Source organism: Nerophis ophidion, linkage group LG01, assembly GCF_033978795.1.
Source record: "Nerophis ophidion isolate RoL-2023_Sa linkage group LG01, RoL_Noph_v1.0, whole genome shotgun sequence".
Classification (NCBI taxonomy): Eukaryota; Metazoa; Chordata; class Actinopteri; order Syngnathiformes; family Syngnathidae; genus Nerophis; species Nerophis ophidion.
The window spans coordinates 47,501-60,590 of NC_084611.1; the positions used below are offsets into that span (position 1 = coordinate 47,501).

The following is a 13,090-nucleotide window of genomic DNA, read 5'->3' on the forward strand; positions in this document are numbered from 1 at the left end:
GTACCAACCTCGTCACGTCCGTTGTGTCCTGAGCAAGACACGTCACCCTTGCTCCTGATGGGTGCTGGTTAGCGCCTTGCATGGCAGCTCCCTCCATCAGTGTGTGAATGTGTGTGTGAATGTGGAAGTAGTGTCAAAGCGCTTTGAGTACCTTGAAGGTTGAAAAGCGCTATACAAGTACAACCCATTTATTTAATTTATTATATTTGATGTTCAAACTGATAAACATTTTTATCAAATAATCATTAACTTTAGAATTTGATGCCAGCAACACGTGACAAAGAAGTTGGGAAAGGTGGCAATAAATACTGATAAAGTTGAAGAATGCTCATCAAACACTTATTTGGAACATCCTACAGGTGTGCGGGCTAATTGGGAACAGGTGGGTGCCATGATTGGGTATAGAAACAGCTTCCATGAAATGCTAAGTCATTCACAAACAAGGATGGGGTGAGGGTCACCACTTTGTAAGCAAATTGTCAAACTGTTTTAGAACAACATTTCTCAACGAGCTATTGCAAGGAATTTAGGGATTTTACCATTATGAAGCGTAAAATAGGACAGTGGAGACCCCGGACTGTTGAAGGACTGAAGCTCTACATAAAACAAGAATGGGAAAGAATTCCACTTTCAAAGCTTCAACAATTAGTTTCCTCAGTTCCCAAACGTTTATTGAGTGTTGTTAAAAGAAAAGGTGATGTAACACAGTGGTGAACATGCCCTTTCCCAACTACTTTGGCACGTGTTGCAGCCATGAAATTCTAAGTTAATTATTATTTTTTTAAATGAATAAAGTTTATGAGTTTGAACATCAAATATGTCGTCTTTGTAGCATATTCAACTGAATATGGCTTGAAAATGATTTGCAAATCATTGTATTCTGTTTATATTTACATCTAACACCATTTCCCAACTCAAATGGAAACGGGGTTTGTACATACATGAATGTATATGTATGTATATACATATATACATACATATACATTTATGTATATACATGCATACATTATATATATATATATATATATATATATATATATATATATATATACATAAATGTATATATATATATATACAAACACACATACACAAATGTGTATATATATATATATATATATATGTAGGTGTGGGAAAAATCACAAGACTACTTCATCTCTACAGAACTGTTTCATGAGGGGTTCCCTCAATCATCAGGAGATTCGATTGAGGGAACCCCTCATGAAACAGTTCTGTAGAGATGAAGTAGTCTTGTGATTTTTTTCCACACATACATATTGCACTCTACCACGTTATCGAGCACTATTCTCTGGATAATCCAATCAAGACATATATATATATATATTTATATATATATTTTTTTTAACTTGTGGCAGCCCTCAGTGTATTTGTATCGGCCTATGAATGGATGGTAAACAATATAACATTTTGAGATCTTTTTGCAAAGCAACTAATGGAAAGATGAAGCAATGGCAAGGATTCCTAACCTCGGGCGGAGGTCTTTATTAGAATTGTAGTTTTCCTTGTGGTAGAAGTGGAAGAGACTGAGTGTGTGTCATCATGTCTGTGATCAGAAGGACTGCTCATGTCAGTATTTGCAGCCCACGGCCACTTCCTGTTCTCTGTGGGCAGGTATGGCAACGCCAGCAAGCAGTACAAAGTGCGGGTGGGTGACTACCACTCTCTGGTCCCCGAGGAGTACGAGGAAGAGCACGCCGTCCATCACATTGTCCTCCACCCCAACTACCGCTCCGCCAGCAGCGACTACGACCTGGCGTTGGTGCGACTGGCGGTCCGGGCGGAGGCGGCGGGGGCGTGCGTGGCATTCAGCCCTCATGTGCTGCCCGCCTGTCTGCCCCTCAGGAAGGAGAGAGCGCTGAAAGGCGGCAGCAACTGTCACATCAGCGGCTGGGGCGACACAGGTGAGACTCACAGCAACATCAAACATCACAACTGTCAGTCACATCAGCGGCTGGGGCGACACAGGTGAGACTCACAGCAACATCAAACATCACAACTGTCAGTCACATCAGCGGCTGGGGCGACACAGGTGAGACTCACAGCAACATCAAACATCACAACTGTCACATCAGCGGCTGGGGCGACACAGGTGAGACTCACAGCAACATCAAACATCACAACTGTCAGTCACATCAGCGGCTGGGGCGACACAGGTGAGACTCACAGCAACATCAAACATCACAACTGTCAGTCACATCAGCGGCTGGGGCGACACAGGTGAGACTCACAGCAACATCAAACATCACAACTGTCAGTCACATCAGCGGCTGGGGCGACACAGGTGAGACTCACAACAACATCAAACATCACAACTGTCACATCAGCGGCTGGGGCGACACAGGTGAGACTCACAGCAACATCAAACATCACAACTGTCAGTCACATCAGCGGCTGGGGCGACACAGGTGAGACTCACAGCAACATCAAACATCACAACTGTCAGTCACATCAGCGACTGGGGCGACACAGGTGAGATTCACAGCAACATCAAACATCACAACTGTCAGTCACATCAGCGACTGGGGCGACACAGGTGAGACTCACAGCAACATCAAACATCACAACTGTCAGTCACATCAGCGGCTGGGGCGACACAGGTGAGACTCACAGCAACATCAAACATCACAACTGTCAGTCACATCAGCGGCTGGGGCGACACAGGTGAGACTCACAGCAACATCAAACATCACAACTGTCAGTCACATCAGCGGCTGGGGCGACACAGGTGAGACTCACAGCAACATCAAACATCACAACTGTCAGTCACATCAGCGACTGGGGCGACACAGGTGAGACTCACAGCAACATCAAACATCACAACTGTCAGTCACATCAGCGGCTGGGGCGACACAGGTGAGACTCACAGCAACATCAAACATCACAACTGTCAGTCACATCAGCGGCTGGGGCGACACAGGTGAGACTCACAGCAACATCAAACATCACAACTGTCAGTCACATCAGCGGCTGGGGCGACACAGGTGAGACTCACAGCAACATCAAACATCACAACTGTCAGTCACATCAGCGGCTGGGGCGACACAGGTGAGACTCACAGCAACATCAAACATCACAACTGTCAGTCACATCAGCGGCTGGGGCGACACAGGTGAGACTCACAGCAACATCAAACATCACAACTGTCAGTCACATCAGCGGCTGGGGCGACACAGGTGAGACTCACAGCAACATCAAACATCACAACTGTCAGTCACATCAGCGGCTGGGGCGACACAGGTGAGACTCACAGCAACATCAAACATCACAACTGTCACATCAGCGGCTGGGGCGACACAGGTGAGACTCACAGCAACATCAACTTGATGTACTCTGGACCTAGACCTCGAGTCCGTGACATACATGGCGGACAATAACTGATACAGTCTGCTTTGCCACACCAAATACATTCGATGTTTTCCGTCGTCTTCTCTCGACAGCCAGGTAATACAAAGGACACGCTACCTTTTTAATCACATCCACGGGAGCCCGCATTCTCGTTGTCTCTCCTTCAACAAATGGAGCAAGTTTTTCACTAAGTAGAATCCCAGCTGACCTGGACATTGGAAAGTTGTCTTGGCGTCTGAGAAGTGTTGTATCCCAAATAGCTGCAATGGCTTTCTCTGAAGGTATTCATGTGTGATTTCCACAAGTGTGTGTACGTGTAGAAGAAGGACAAACACAACATGTATTCATGTGTGATTTCCACAAGTGTGTGTACGTGTAGAAGAAGGACAAACACAACATGTATTCATGTGTGATTTCCACAAGTGTGTGTACGTGTAGAAGAAGGACAAACACAACATGTATTCATGTGTGATTTCCACAGGTGTGTGTACATGTAGAAGAAGGACAAACACAACATGTATTCATGTGTGATTTCCACAAGTGTGTGTACGTGTAGAAGAAGGACAAACACAACATGTATTCATGTGTGATTTCCACAAGTGTGTGTACGTGTAGAAGAAGGACAAACACAACATGTATTCATGTGTGATTTCCACAAGTGTGTGTACGTGTAGAAGAAGGACAAACACAACATGTATTCATGTGTGATTTCCACAGGTGTGTGTACGTGTAGAAGAAGGACAAACACAACATGTATTCATGTGTGATTTCCACAAGTGTGTGTACGTGTAGAAGAAGGACAAACACAACATGTATTCATGTGTGATTTCCACAAGTGTGTGTACGTGTAAAAGAAGGACAAACACAACATGTATTCTTGTGTGATTTCCACAAGTGTGTGTACGTGTAGAAGAAGGACAAACACAACATGTATTCATGTGTGATTTCCACAAGTGTGTGTACGTGTAGAAGAAGGACAAACACAACATGTATTCATGTGTGATTTCCACAAGTGTGTGTACGTGTAGAAGAAGGACAAACACAACATGTATTCTTGTGTGATTTCCACAAGTGTGTGTACGTGTAGAAGAAGGACAAACACAACATGTATTCATGTGTGATTTCCACAAGTGTGTGTACGTGTAGAAGGACAAACACAACAGGTATTCATGTGTGATTTCCACAAGTGTGTGTACGTGTAGAAGAAGGACAAACACAACATGTATTCATGTGTGATTTCCACAAGTGTGTGTACGTGTAGAAGAAGGACAAACACAACATGTATTCATGTGTGATTTCCACAAGTGTGTGTACGTGTAGAAGAAGGACAAACACAACATGTATTCATGTGTGATTTCCACAAGTGTGTGTACGTGTAGAAGAAGGACAAACACAACATGTATTCATGTGTGATTTCCACAAGTGTGTGTACGTGTAGACGAAGGACAAACACAACATGTATTCATGTGTGATTTCCACAAGTGTGTGTACGTGTAGAAGAAGGAGAAACACAACATGTATTCATGTGTGATTTCCACAAGTGTGTGTACGTGTAGAAGAAGGACAAACACAACATGTATTCATGTGTGATTTCCACAAGTGTGTGTACGTGTAGAAGAAGGACAAACACAACATGTATTCATGTGTGATTTCCACAAGTGTGTGTACGTGTAGAAGGACAAACACAACATGTATTCATGTGTGATTTCCACAAGTGTGTGTACGTGTAGAAGAAGGACAAACACAACATGTATTCATGTGTGATTTCCACAAGTGTGTGTACGTGTAGAAGAAGGACAAACACAACATGTATTCATGTGTGATTTCCACAGGTGTGTGTACGTGTAGAAGAAGGACAAACACAACATGTATTCATGTGTGATTTCCACAAGTGTGTGTACGTGTAGAAGAAGGACAAACACAACATGTATTCATGTGTGATTTCCACAAGTGTGTGTACGTGTAAAAGAAGGACAAACACAACATGTATTCATGTGTGATTTCCACAAGTGTGTGTACGTGTAGAAGAAGGACAAACACAACATGTATTCATGTGTGATTTCCACAAGTGTGTGTACGTGTAGAAGAAGGACAAACACAACATGTATTCATGTGTGATTTCCACAAGTGTGTGTACGTGTAGAAGAAGGACAAACACAACATGTATTCATGTGTGATTTCCACAAGTGTGTGTACGTGTAGAAGAAGGACAAACACAACATGTATTCATGTGTGATTTCCACAAGTGTGTGTACGTGTAGAAGAAGGACAAACACAACATGTATTCATGTGTGATTTCCACAAGTGTGTGTACGTGTAGAAGAAGGACAAACACAACATGTATTCATGTGTGATTTCCACAAGTGTGTGTACGTGTAGAAGGACAAACACAACATGTATTCATGTGTGATTTCCACAAGTGTGTGTACGTGTAGAAGGACAAACACAACATGTATTCATGTGTGATTTCCACAAGTGTGTGTACGTGTAGAAGGACAAACACAACATGTATTCATGTGTGATTTCCACAAGTGTGTGTACGTGTAGAAGGACAAACACAACATGTATTCATGTGTGATTTCCACAAGTGTGTGTACGTGTAGAAGGACAAACACAACATGTATTCATGTGTGATTTCCACAAGTGTGTGTACGTGTAGAGGAAGGACAAACACAACATGTATTCTTGTGTGATTTCCACAAGTGTGTGTACGTGTAGAAGGACAAACACAACATGTATTCATGTGTGATTTCCACAAGTGTGTGTACGTGTAGAAGAAGGACAAACACAACATGTATTCATGTGTGATTTCCACAGGTGTGTGTACGTGTAGAAGAAGGACAAACACAACATGTATTCATGTGTGATTTCCACAAGTGTGTGTACGTGTAGAAGAAGGACAAACACAACATGTATTCTTGTGTGATTTCCACAAGTGTGTGTACGTGTAGAAGAAGGACAAACACAACATGTATTCTTGTGTGATTTCCACAAGTGTGTGTACGTGTAGAAGAAGGACAAACACAACATGTATTCATGTGTGATTTCCACAAGTGTGTGTACGTGTAGAAGAAGGACAAACACAACATGTATTCATGTGTGATTTCCACAAGTGTGTGTACGTGTAGAAGAAGGACAAACACAACATGTATTCATGTGTGATTTCCACAAGTGTGTGTACGTGTAGAAGAAGGACAAACACAACATGTATTCATGTGTGATTTCCACAAGTGTGTGTACGTGTAGAAGAAGGACAAACACAACATGTATTGTTGTGTGATTTCCACAAGTGTGTGTACGTGTAGAAGAAGGACAAACACAACATGTATTCATGTGTGATTTCCACAAGTGTGTGTACGTGTAGAAGAAGGACAAACACAACATGTATTCATGTGTGATTTCCACAAGTGTGTGTACGTGTAGAAGAAGGACAAACACAACATGTATTCTTGTGTGATTTCCACAAGTGTGTGTACGTGTAGAAGAAGGACAAACACAACATGTATTCATGTGTGATTTCCACAAGTGTGTGTACGTGTAGAAGAAGGACAAACACAACATGTATTCATGTGTGATTTCCACAAGTGTGTGTACGTGTAGAAGAAGGACAAACACAACATGTATTCATGTGTGATTTCCACAAGTGTGTGTACGTGTAGAAGAAGGACAAACACAACATGTATTCATGTGTGATTTCCACAAGTGTGTGTACGTGTAGAAGAAGGACAAACACAACATGTATTCATGTGTGATTTCCACAAGTGTGTGTACGTGTAGAAGAAGGACAAACACAACATGTCTGGATGACTCGCCTCCATACTTCCAGTAGTTAGCTCCGAGTTAAGAAAACTGCTTAGTTGTGAAGCTGGCTGTGGCACCTTCTTTCTGACATCACTTCCTGTGGGGGCGCGGTCTTTCTGACGTCACTTCCTGTGTGGGGCGTGGCCTTTCTGGCGTCACTTCCTCTCCGAAGTCAGTTTGTAAAGGATCAATAAGTCCATACGAAGCTGAGAGCCCAGATTCAACAAAACCGCTGGTTTAGTGAGGCTGAAATGGGGCTTAGGCTAAATAATTATTCCTTCAAGGGGTTATCTGGCTTAGTGTAGACTTAGACTTAGTCTTAGACTTAGACTTCCTTTTATTCTCATTCAAATTTGAACTTTACAGTACAGATAAGAACAACATTTTGTCGCATTAGCTCCTTGAAGTGCAGGATAAAAGAGCAATATGGTGCAGATATAAAAAAAATAGATGACCAAATATATTGCAGGTTTATGTTCTATTGTCTTTATATTCCTGTGAGGGAATTATTATGATGCGGCCCGAGGGAAGAAGCTGTTACACAACCTGGAGCTTCTGTTACAGAACCTCCTTCTAGAGTCCAGCAGTCCTTTAGTGTCTGGATAGATTTTCTGAGCCCTGGTCAGGCGGCGGCTTTTTGCGATTTCCCGGATAGGAGGAAGAGGAATACTGATGATCTTCTCTGCCGTCCTCACCACTCTCTGGAGAGACTTCCAGTCTGAGGCTCTGCAGGCTCCAGTCCACACACAGATCTATCTTTTATTTAGATTCAACTTCATTTGTCGTTATTCATACTTGCTAAATCAGGGGTGTCAAACTCATTTGAGCTCACGTGGAGGAAAAGCTACTAATTAAAATAATGGCACAATAACTCAAAGAGAAAGACAACTATTGATTGTTTCCCTCGTTTAAAAATAGACCAAGCACATTCTGAAAATGTACATGTCATGTTTTTTGACGCGGTTAAAAGTATTCCATCTTCATTTGTCGTTATTCATAATTTGTGAATAAATGTGATAATGTTCCTCGCTCAAGTAGTTGGAACTGCGCCTGGCAGAGTTTTTAAAAGGCTCTCATTGGTGTTCATTTTTATTCTATCACAAGATAAAATTAATCATGATATTAATATCAAATTACAGGATGTTATTAATGTAGTTTACATTTTTTTTCCCCCTCAACATCTACAACACAACTTGTGAATTTGGGCTCATTTCATGACTCAAACATGAAGTTAGAAGGGGATTCATAATACTTTAACATATTTTTGTGCGCCCACAAAATGTGTCCCCAGTCATGAGTACAACAGGAAATGTACTTTTATTTGAGTAGAACCATAAGCAGCAACATGGAGGCAATGACGTCACAATCCACATTATACACAGCGTTGCTATGGCGACATCTAGTGGACACATTTACAACAGCAGTTTCTTCCATTGGAAAATGACAGCTTGTTTTTATACTTGGCCACTTTATCTCCTAAAAGCTGAAGGTTGCAGTCCTCCTGTGTGTGGCACGCAGGTGATGTCATCATCTCATTTGCATAATTGGCCATGACGCATGTGCACTCTGTGGCAGAGACAAATAGTGAGCAAAAAATATGAAGCGCTGTCCATGTTTTAAAATGATTTTTTTTTTAATGAAGCTTTTATTGTAGAGTTTCCAAAATGTCCTGGAATATTGCACACATGTCAGAGTCAAGGGCCAGGGGCCACGGGCCAGGGGCCAGGGGCCGGATTAATTTACCACATTGGTCACATTTGTAAAAACACTCCTGTTGTGTAGGCAAACTGGGGCCGCATCAGCAGATCCTTGCATTGACATTTGGAACCTTGCTAGCAAACAGAAGACTACAGATTTACTTGATCTAGATGTTTAGTGTTTGATTTAAAAAAAAATTATTTTTTTAGTATGTATGAGTCCTGTGGGGAGTGCTCAGAGAGTATGGGGTACCGGACTGTCTTATTGTGGCGGTCCGCTCCCTGTATGATCAGTGCCAGAGCTTGGTCCGCATTGCTGGCAGTAAGTCGAACACATTTCCAGTGAGGGTTGGACTCCGCCAAGACTGTCCTTTGTCACCGATTCTGTTCATAACTTTTATGGACAGAATTTCTAGGCGCAGTCAAGGCGTTGAGGGGTTCCGGTTTGGTAACCGCAGGATTAGGTCTCTGCTTTTTGCAGATGAAGTGGTCCTGATGGCTTCATCTGACCGGGATCTTCAGCTCTCGCTGGATCGGTTCGCAGCCGAGTGTGAAGCGACCGGAATGAGAATCAGCACCTCCAAGTCCGAGTCCATGGTTCTCGCCCGGAAAAGGGTGGAGTGCCATCTCCGGGTTGGGGAGGAGACCCTGCCCCAAGTGGAGGAGTTCAAGTACCTAGGAGTCTTGTTCACGAGTGAGGGAAGAGTGGATCGTGAGATCAACAGGCGGATCGGTGCGGCGTCTTCAGTAATGCGGACGTTGTACCGGTCCGTTGTGGTGAAGAAGGAGCTGAGCCGGAAGGCAAAGCTCTCAATTTACCGGTCGATCTACGTTCCCATCCTCACCTATGGTCATGAGCTTTGGGTCATGACCGAAAGGATAAGATCACGGGTACAAGCGGCCGAAATGAGTTTCCTCCGCCGTGTGGCGGGTCTCTCCCTTAGAGATAGGGTGAGAAGCTCTGCCATCCGGGAGGAACTCAAAGTAAAGCCGCTGCTCCTTCACATCGAGAGGAGCCAGATGAGGTGGTTCGGGCATCTGGTCAGGATGCCACCCGAACGCCTCCCTAGGGAGGTGTTTAGGGCACGTCCAACCGGTAGGAGGCCACGGGGAAGACCCAGGACACGTTGGGAAGACTATGTCTCCCGGCTGGCCTGGGAACGCCTCGGAATCCCCCGGGAAGAGCTAGACGAAGTGGCTGGGGAGAGGGAAGTCTGGATTTCCCTGCTTAGGCTGTTGCCCCCGCGACCCGACCTCGGATAAGCGGAAGATGATGGATGGATGGATGGAGTTTAAAAAAATAAAAATAAATGTATGACTGGGACCATTTGGGGTCCCCGGGACCAAACCTGGGGGGATCAGTAAGGGTTAACAAAAAAGACCAATTGTATTAGTTAGAGAATGAAAAACCCATTTTCAGTGTGCGGCCCTCAGTGGAAGAAGTTAGGACATCTCTGCTCTCTAGCAAGACTACTATTGGTGGGTGCTAGGAGGTCAAAGGTCAATTTGTCAACCTTTCAATGAAATATGTCAACAATCCAATTGTCTCCTATTGATAAAGCTTTACTTCCCGTGTTGCTTTAATGACCACGCTCCTCTCCTCAGGCCGCGCGTACTCCAAGACCCTCCAGCAGGCGGCGCTCTCCCTGCTGCCGCGCCGCCACTGCCAGCAGCGCTTCCAGGCGGCCTTCACCAGCCGCATGCTGTGCGCCGGCAGCGTCCAGGAGGACCGGCGCGTGGACAGTTGCCGCGGCGACAGCGGCGGGCCTCTGGTGTGCGAGCGCCCGGGCGGGGGCTGGGTGGTTTACGGGGTCACCTCCTGGGGTCACGCCTGCCGGACGCAGCGGTCGCCCGGCGTTTATACCAAAGTGTCCGCCTTCAGCTCCTGGATACACAAAGTGATAGGACGCCACGCTGCCAAGTATGGACGGCCTTGACCTGATTGGACGGCTCGCGTGTCACACGGGGTGTCCTAACTTTTTCCATTTGGATATTTGTCATTTTCCAAAACCAATAGATTACATGTATTGTAACCGTCAGGGCTCCGCTTTATTTTGCTCAACGTTAAAGTTCTCGGGGACCTAAAAGGGCCTCGGTCATTAAAGTGTTAAAAACATGTCAAATATTATTATTTTTTACATTTATTTTTACTTTCAATCAATCAATCATCAATCAATGTTTACTTATATAGCCCTAAATCACTAGTGTCTCAAAGGGCTGCACAAACCACCACGACATCCTAAGGGCAAGGAAAACTGACACCCAGTGGGACATCGGTTAAATGACTAATGATCTATTGCTAACGATGGATTCTGATGCGTCATCTATGTTGCTGCTCCTCGATCTTAGCGCTGCTTTCGATACCGTCGATCATAATATTTTATTAGAACTTATCAAAACACGAATTGGTATGTCAGACTTAGCCCTGTCTTGGTTTAACTCTTATCTTACTGATAGGATGCAGTGTGTCTCCCATAACAATGTGACCTCGGACTACGTTAAGGTAACGTGTGGAGTTCCCCAGGGTTCTGTCCTTGGCCCTGCACTCTTCAGCATCTACATGCTGCCGCTAGGTGACATCATACGCAAATACGGTATTAGCTTTCACTGTTATGCTGATGACACCCAACTCTACATGCCCCTAAAGCTGACCAACACGCCGGATTGTAGTCAGCTGGAGGAGTGTCTTAATGAAATTAAACAATGGATGTCCGCTAACTTTTTGCAACTCAACGCCAAAAAAACGGAAATGCTGATTATCGGTCCTGCTAGACACCGAACTCTATTTAATAATACAACTCTAACATTTGACAACCAAACAATTAAACAAGGCGACACGGTAAAGAATCTGGGTATTATCTTCGACCCAACTCTCTCCTTTGAGGCACACATTAAAAGCGTTACTAAAACGGCCTTCTTTCATCTCCGTAACATCGCTAAAATTCGCTCCATTCTGTCCACTAAAGACGCTGAGATCATTATCCATGCGTTTGTTACGTCTCGCCTCGACTACTGTAACGTATTATTTTCGGGTCTCCCCATGTCTAGCATTAAAAGATTACAGTTGGTACAAAATGCGGCTGCTAGACTTTTGACAAGAACAAGAAAGTTTGATCACATTACGCCTGTACTGGCTCACCTGCACTGGCTTCCTGTGCACTTAAGATGTGACTTTAAGGTTTTACTACTTACGTATAAAATACTACACGGTCTAGCTCCATCTTATCTTGCCGATTGTATTGTACCATATGTCCCGGCAAGAAATCTGCGTTCAAAGGACTCCGGCTTATTAGTGATTCCCAAAGCCCAAAAAAAGTCTGCGGGCTATAGAGCATTTTCTGTTCGGGCTCCAGTACTCTGGAATACCCTCCCGGTAACAGTTCGCGATGCCACCTCAGTAGAAGCATTTAAGTCTCACCTTAAAACTCATTTGTATACTCTAGCCTTTAAATAGACTCCCTTTTTAGACCAGTTGATCTGCCGTTTCTTTTCTTTTTCTTCTATGTCCCACTCTCCCGTGTGGAGGGGGTCCGGTCCGATCCGGTGGCCATGTACTGCTCGCCTGTGTATCGGCTGGGGACATCTCTGCGCTGCTGGTCCGCCTACGCTTGGGATGGTTTCCTGCTGGCTCCGCTGTGAACGGGACTCTCGCTGCTGTGTCTTGGATCCTCTTTGGACTGGACTCTCGCGACTGTGTTGTATCCATTGTGGATTGAACATTCACAGTATCATGTTAGACCCGCTCGACATCCATTGCTTTCCTCCTCTCTAAGGTTCTCATAGTCATCATTGTCACTGACGTCCCACTGGGTCATTATTGTCACCAATGTCCCACTGGGTGTGAGTTTTCCTTGCCCTTATGTGGGCCTACCGAGGATGTCGTGGTGGTTTGTGCAGCCCTTTGAGACACTAGTGATTTAGGGCTATATAAGTAAACATTGATTGATTGATTGAACACTAAACACTAAAGTATCTATAGATACACTTTATATTCATCCCTTGACATGTTTACATTTTTTTATGTTTTGTGCCCTTTTTGTCAAAGAAAACCTTGTTTTTTTTACTGCAAAAACACAAAATATGCAATATTTCCCCCCCCCAAAAGTTTCAAGTGGAATATTTGATGTGAAGCAATAACAACATTGATTTATTGATCAGGATGGTTCAACAATGACGGTGGAGAAAAAAACACAGGGAGTCAAACTCTTGGCCCAGGGGCCAAATCTGCC

At 44.1% G+C, this 13,090-nt stretch overlaps 1 protein-coding gene across 1 annotated transcript in view; it reads left to right on the forward strand.

Annotated features, from left to right (window-relative positions):
- Window positions 1-10,984, forward strand: part of LOC133562602 (neurotrypsin-like) — a gene marked incomplete at its 5' end in the record, with an annotated part of 45,674 nt that extends 34,690 nt beyond the window's left edge. Inside the window, 5 exons of the mRNA XM_061916633.1 lie at window positions 1,630-1,919; window positions 2,048-2,144; window positions 2,274-2,396; window positions 3,230-3,315; window positions 10,467-10,984. Coding sequence (XP_061772617.1) covers window positions 1,630-1,919; window positions 2,048-2,144; window positions 2,274-2,396; window positions 3,230-3,315; window positions 10,467-10,798 — 928 coding nt within the window. The remainder of the gene's footprint in view (window positions 1-1,629; window positions 1,920-2,047; window positions 2,145-2,273; window positions 2,397-3,229; window positions 3,316-10,466) is intronic.
- Window positions 10,985-13,090: the final 2,106 nt, after the last annotated feature.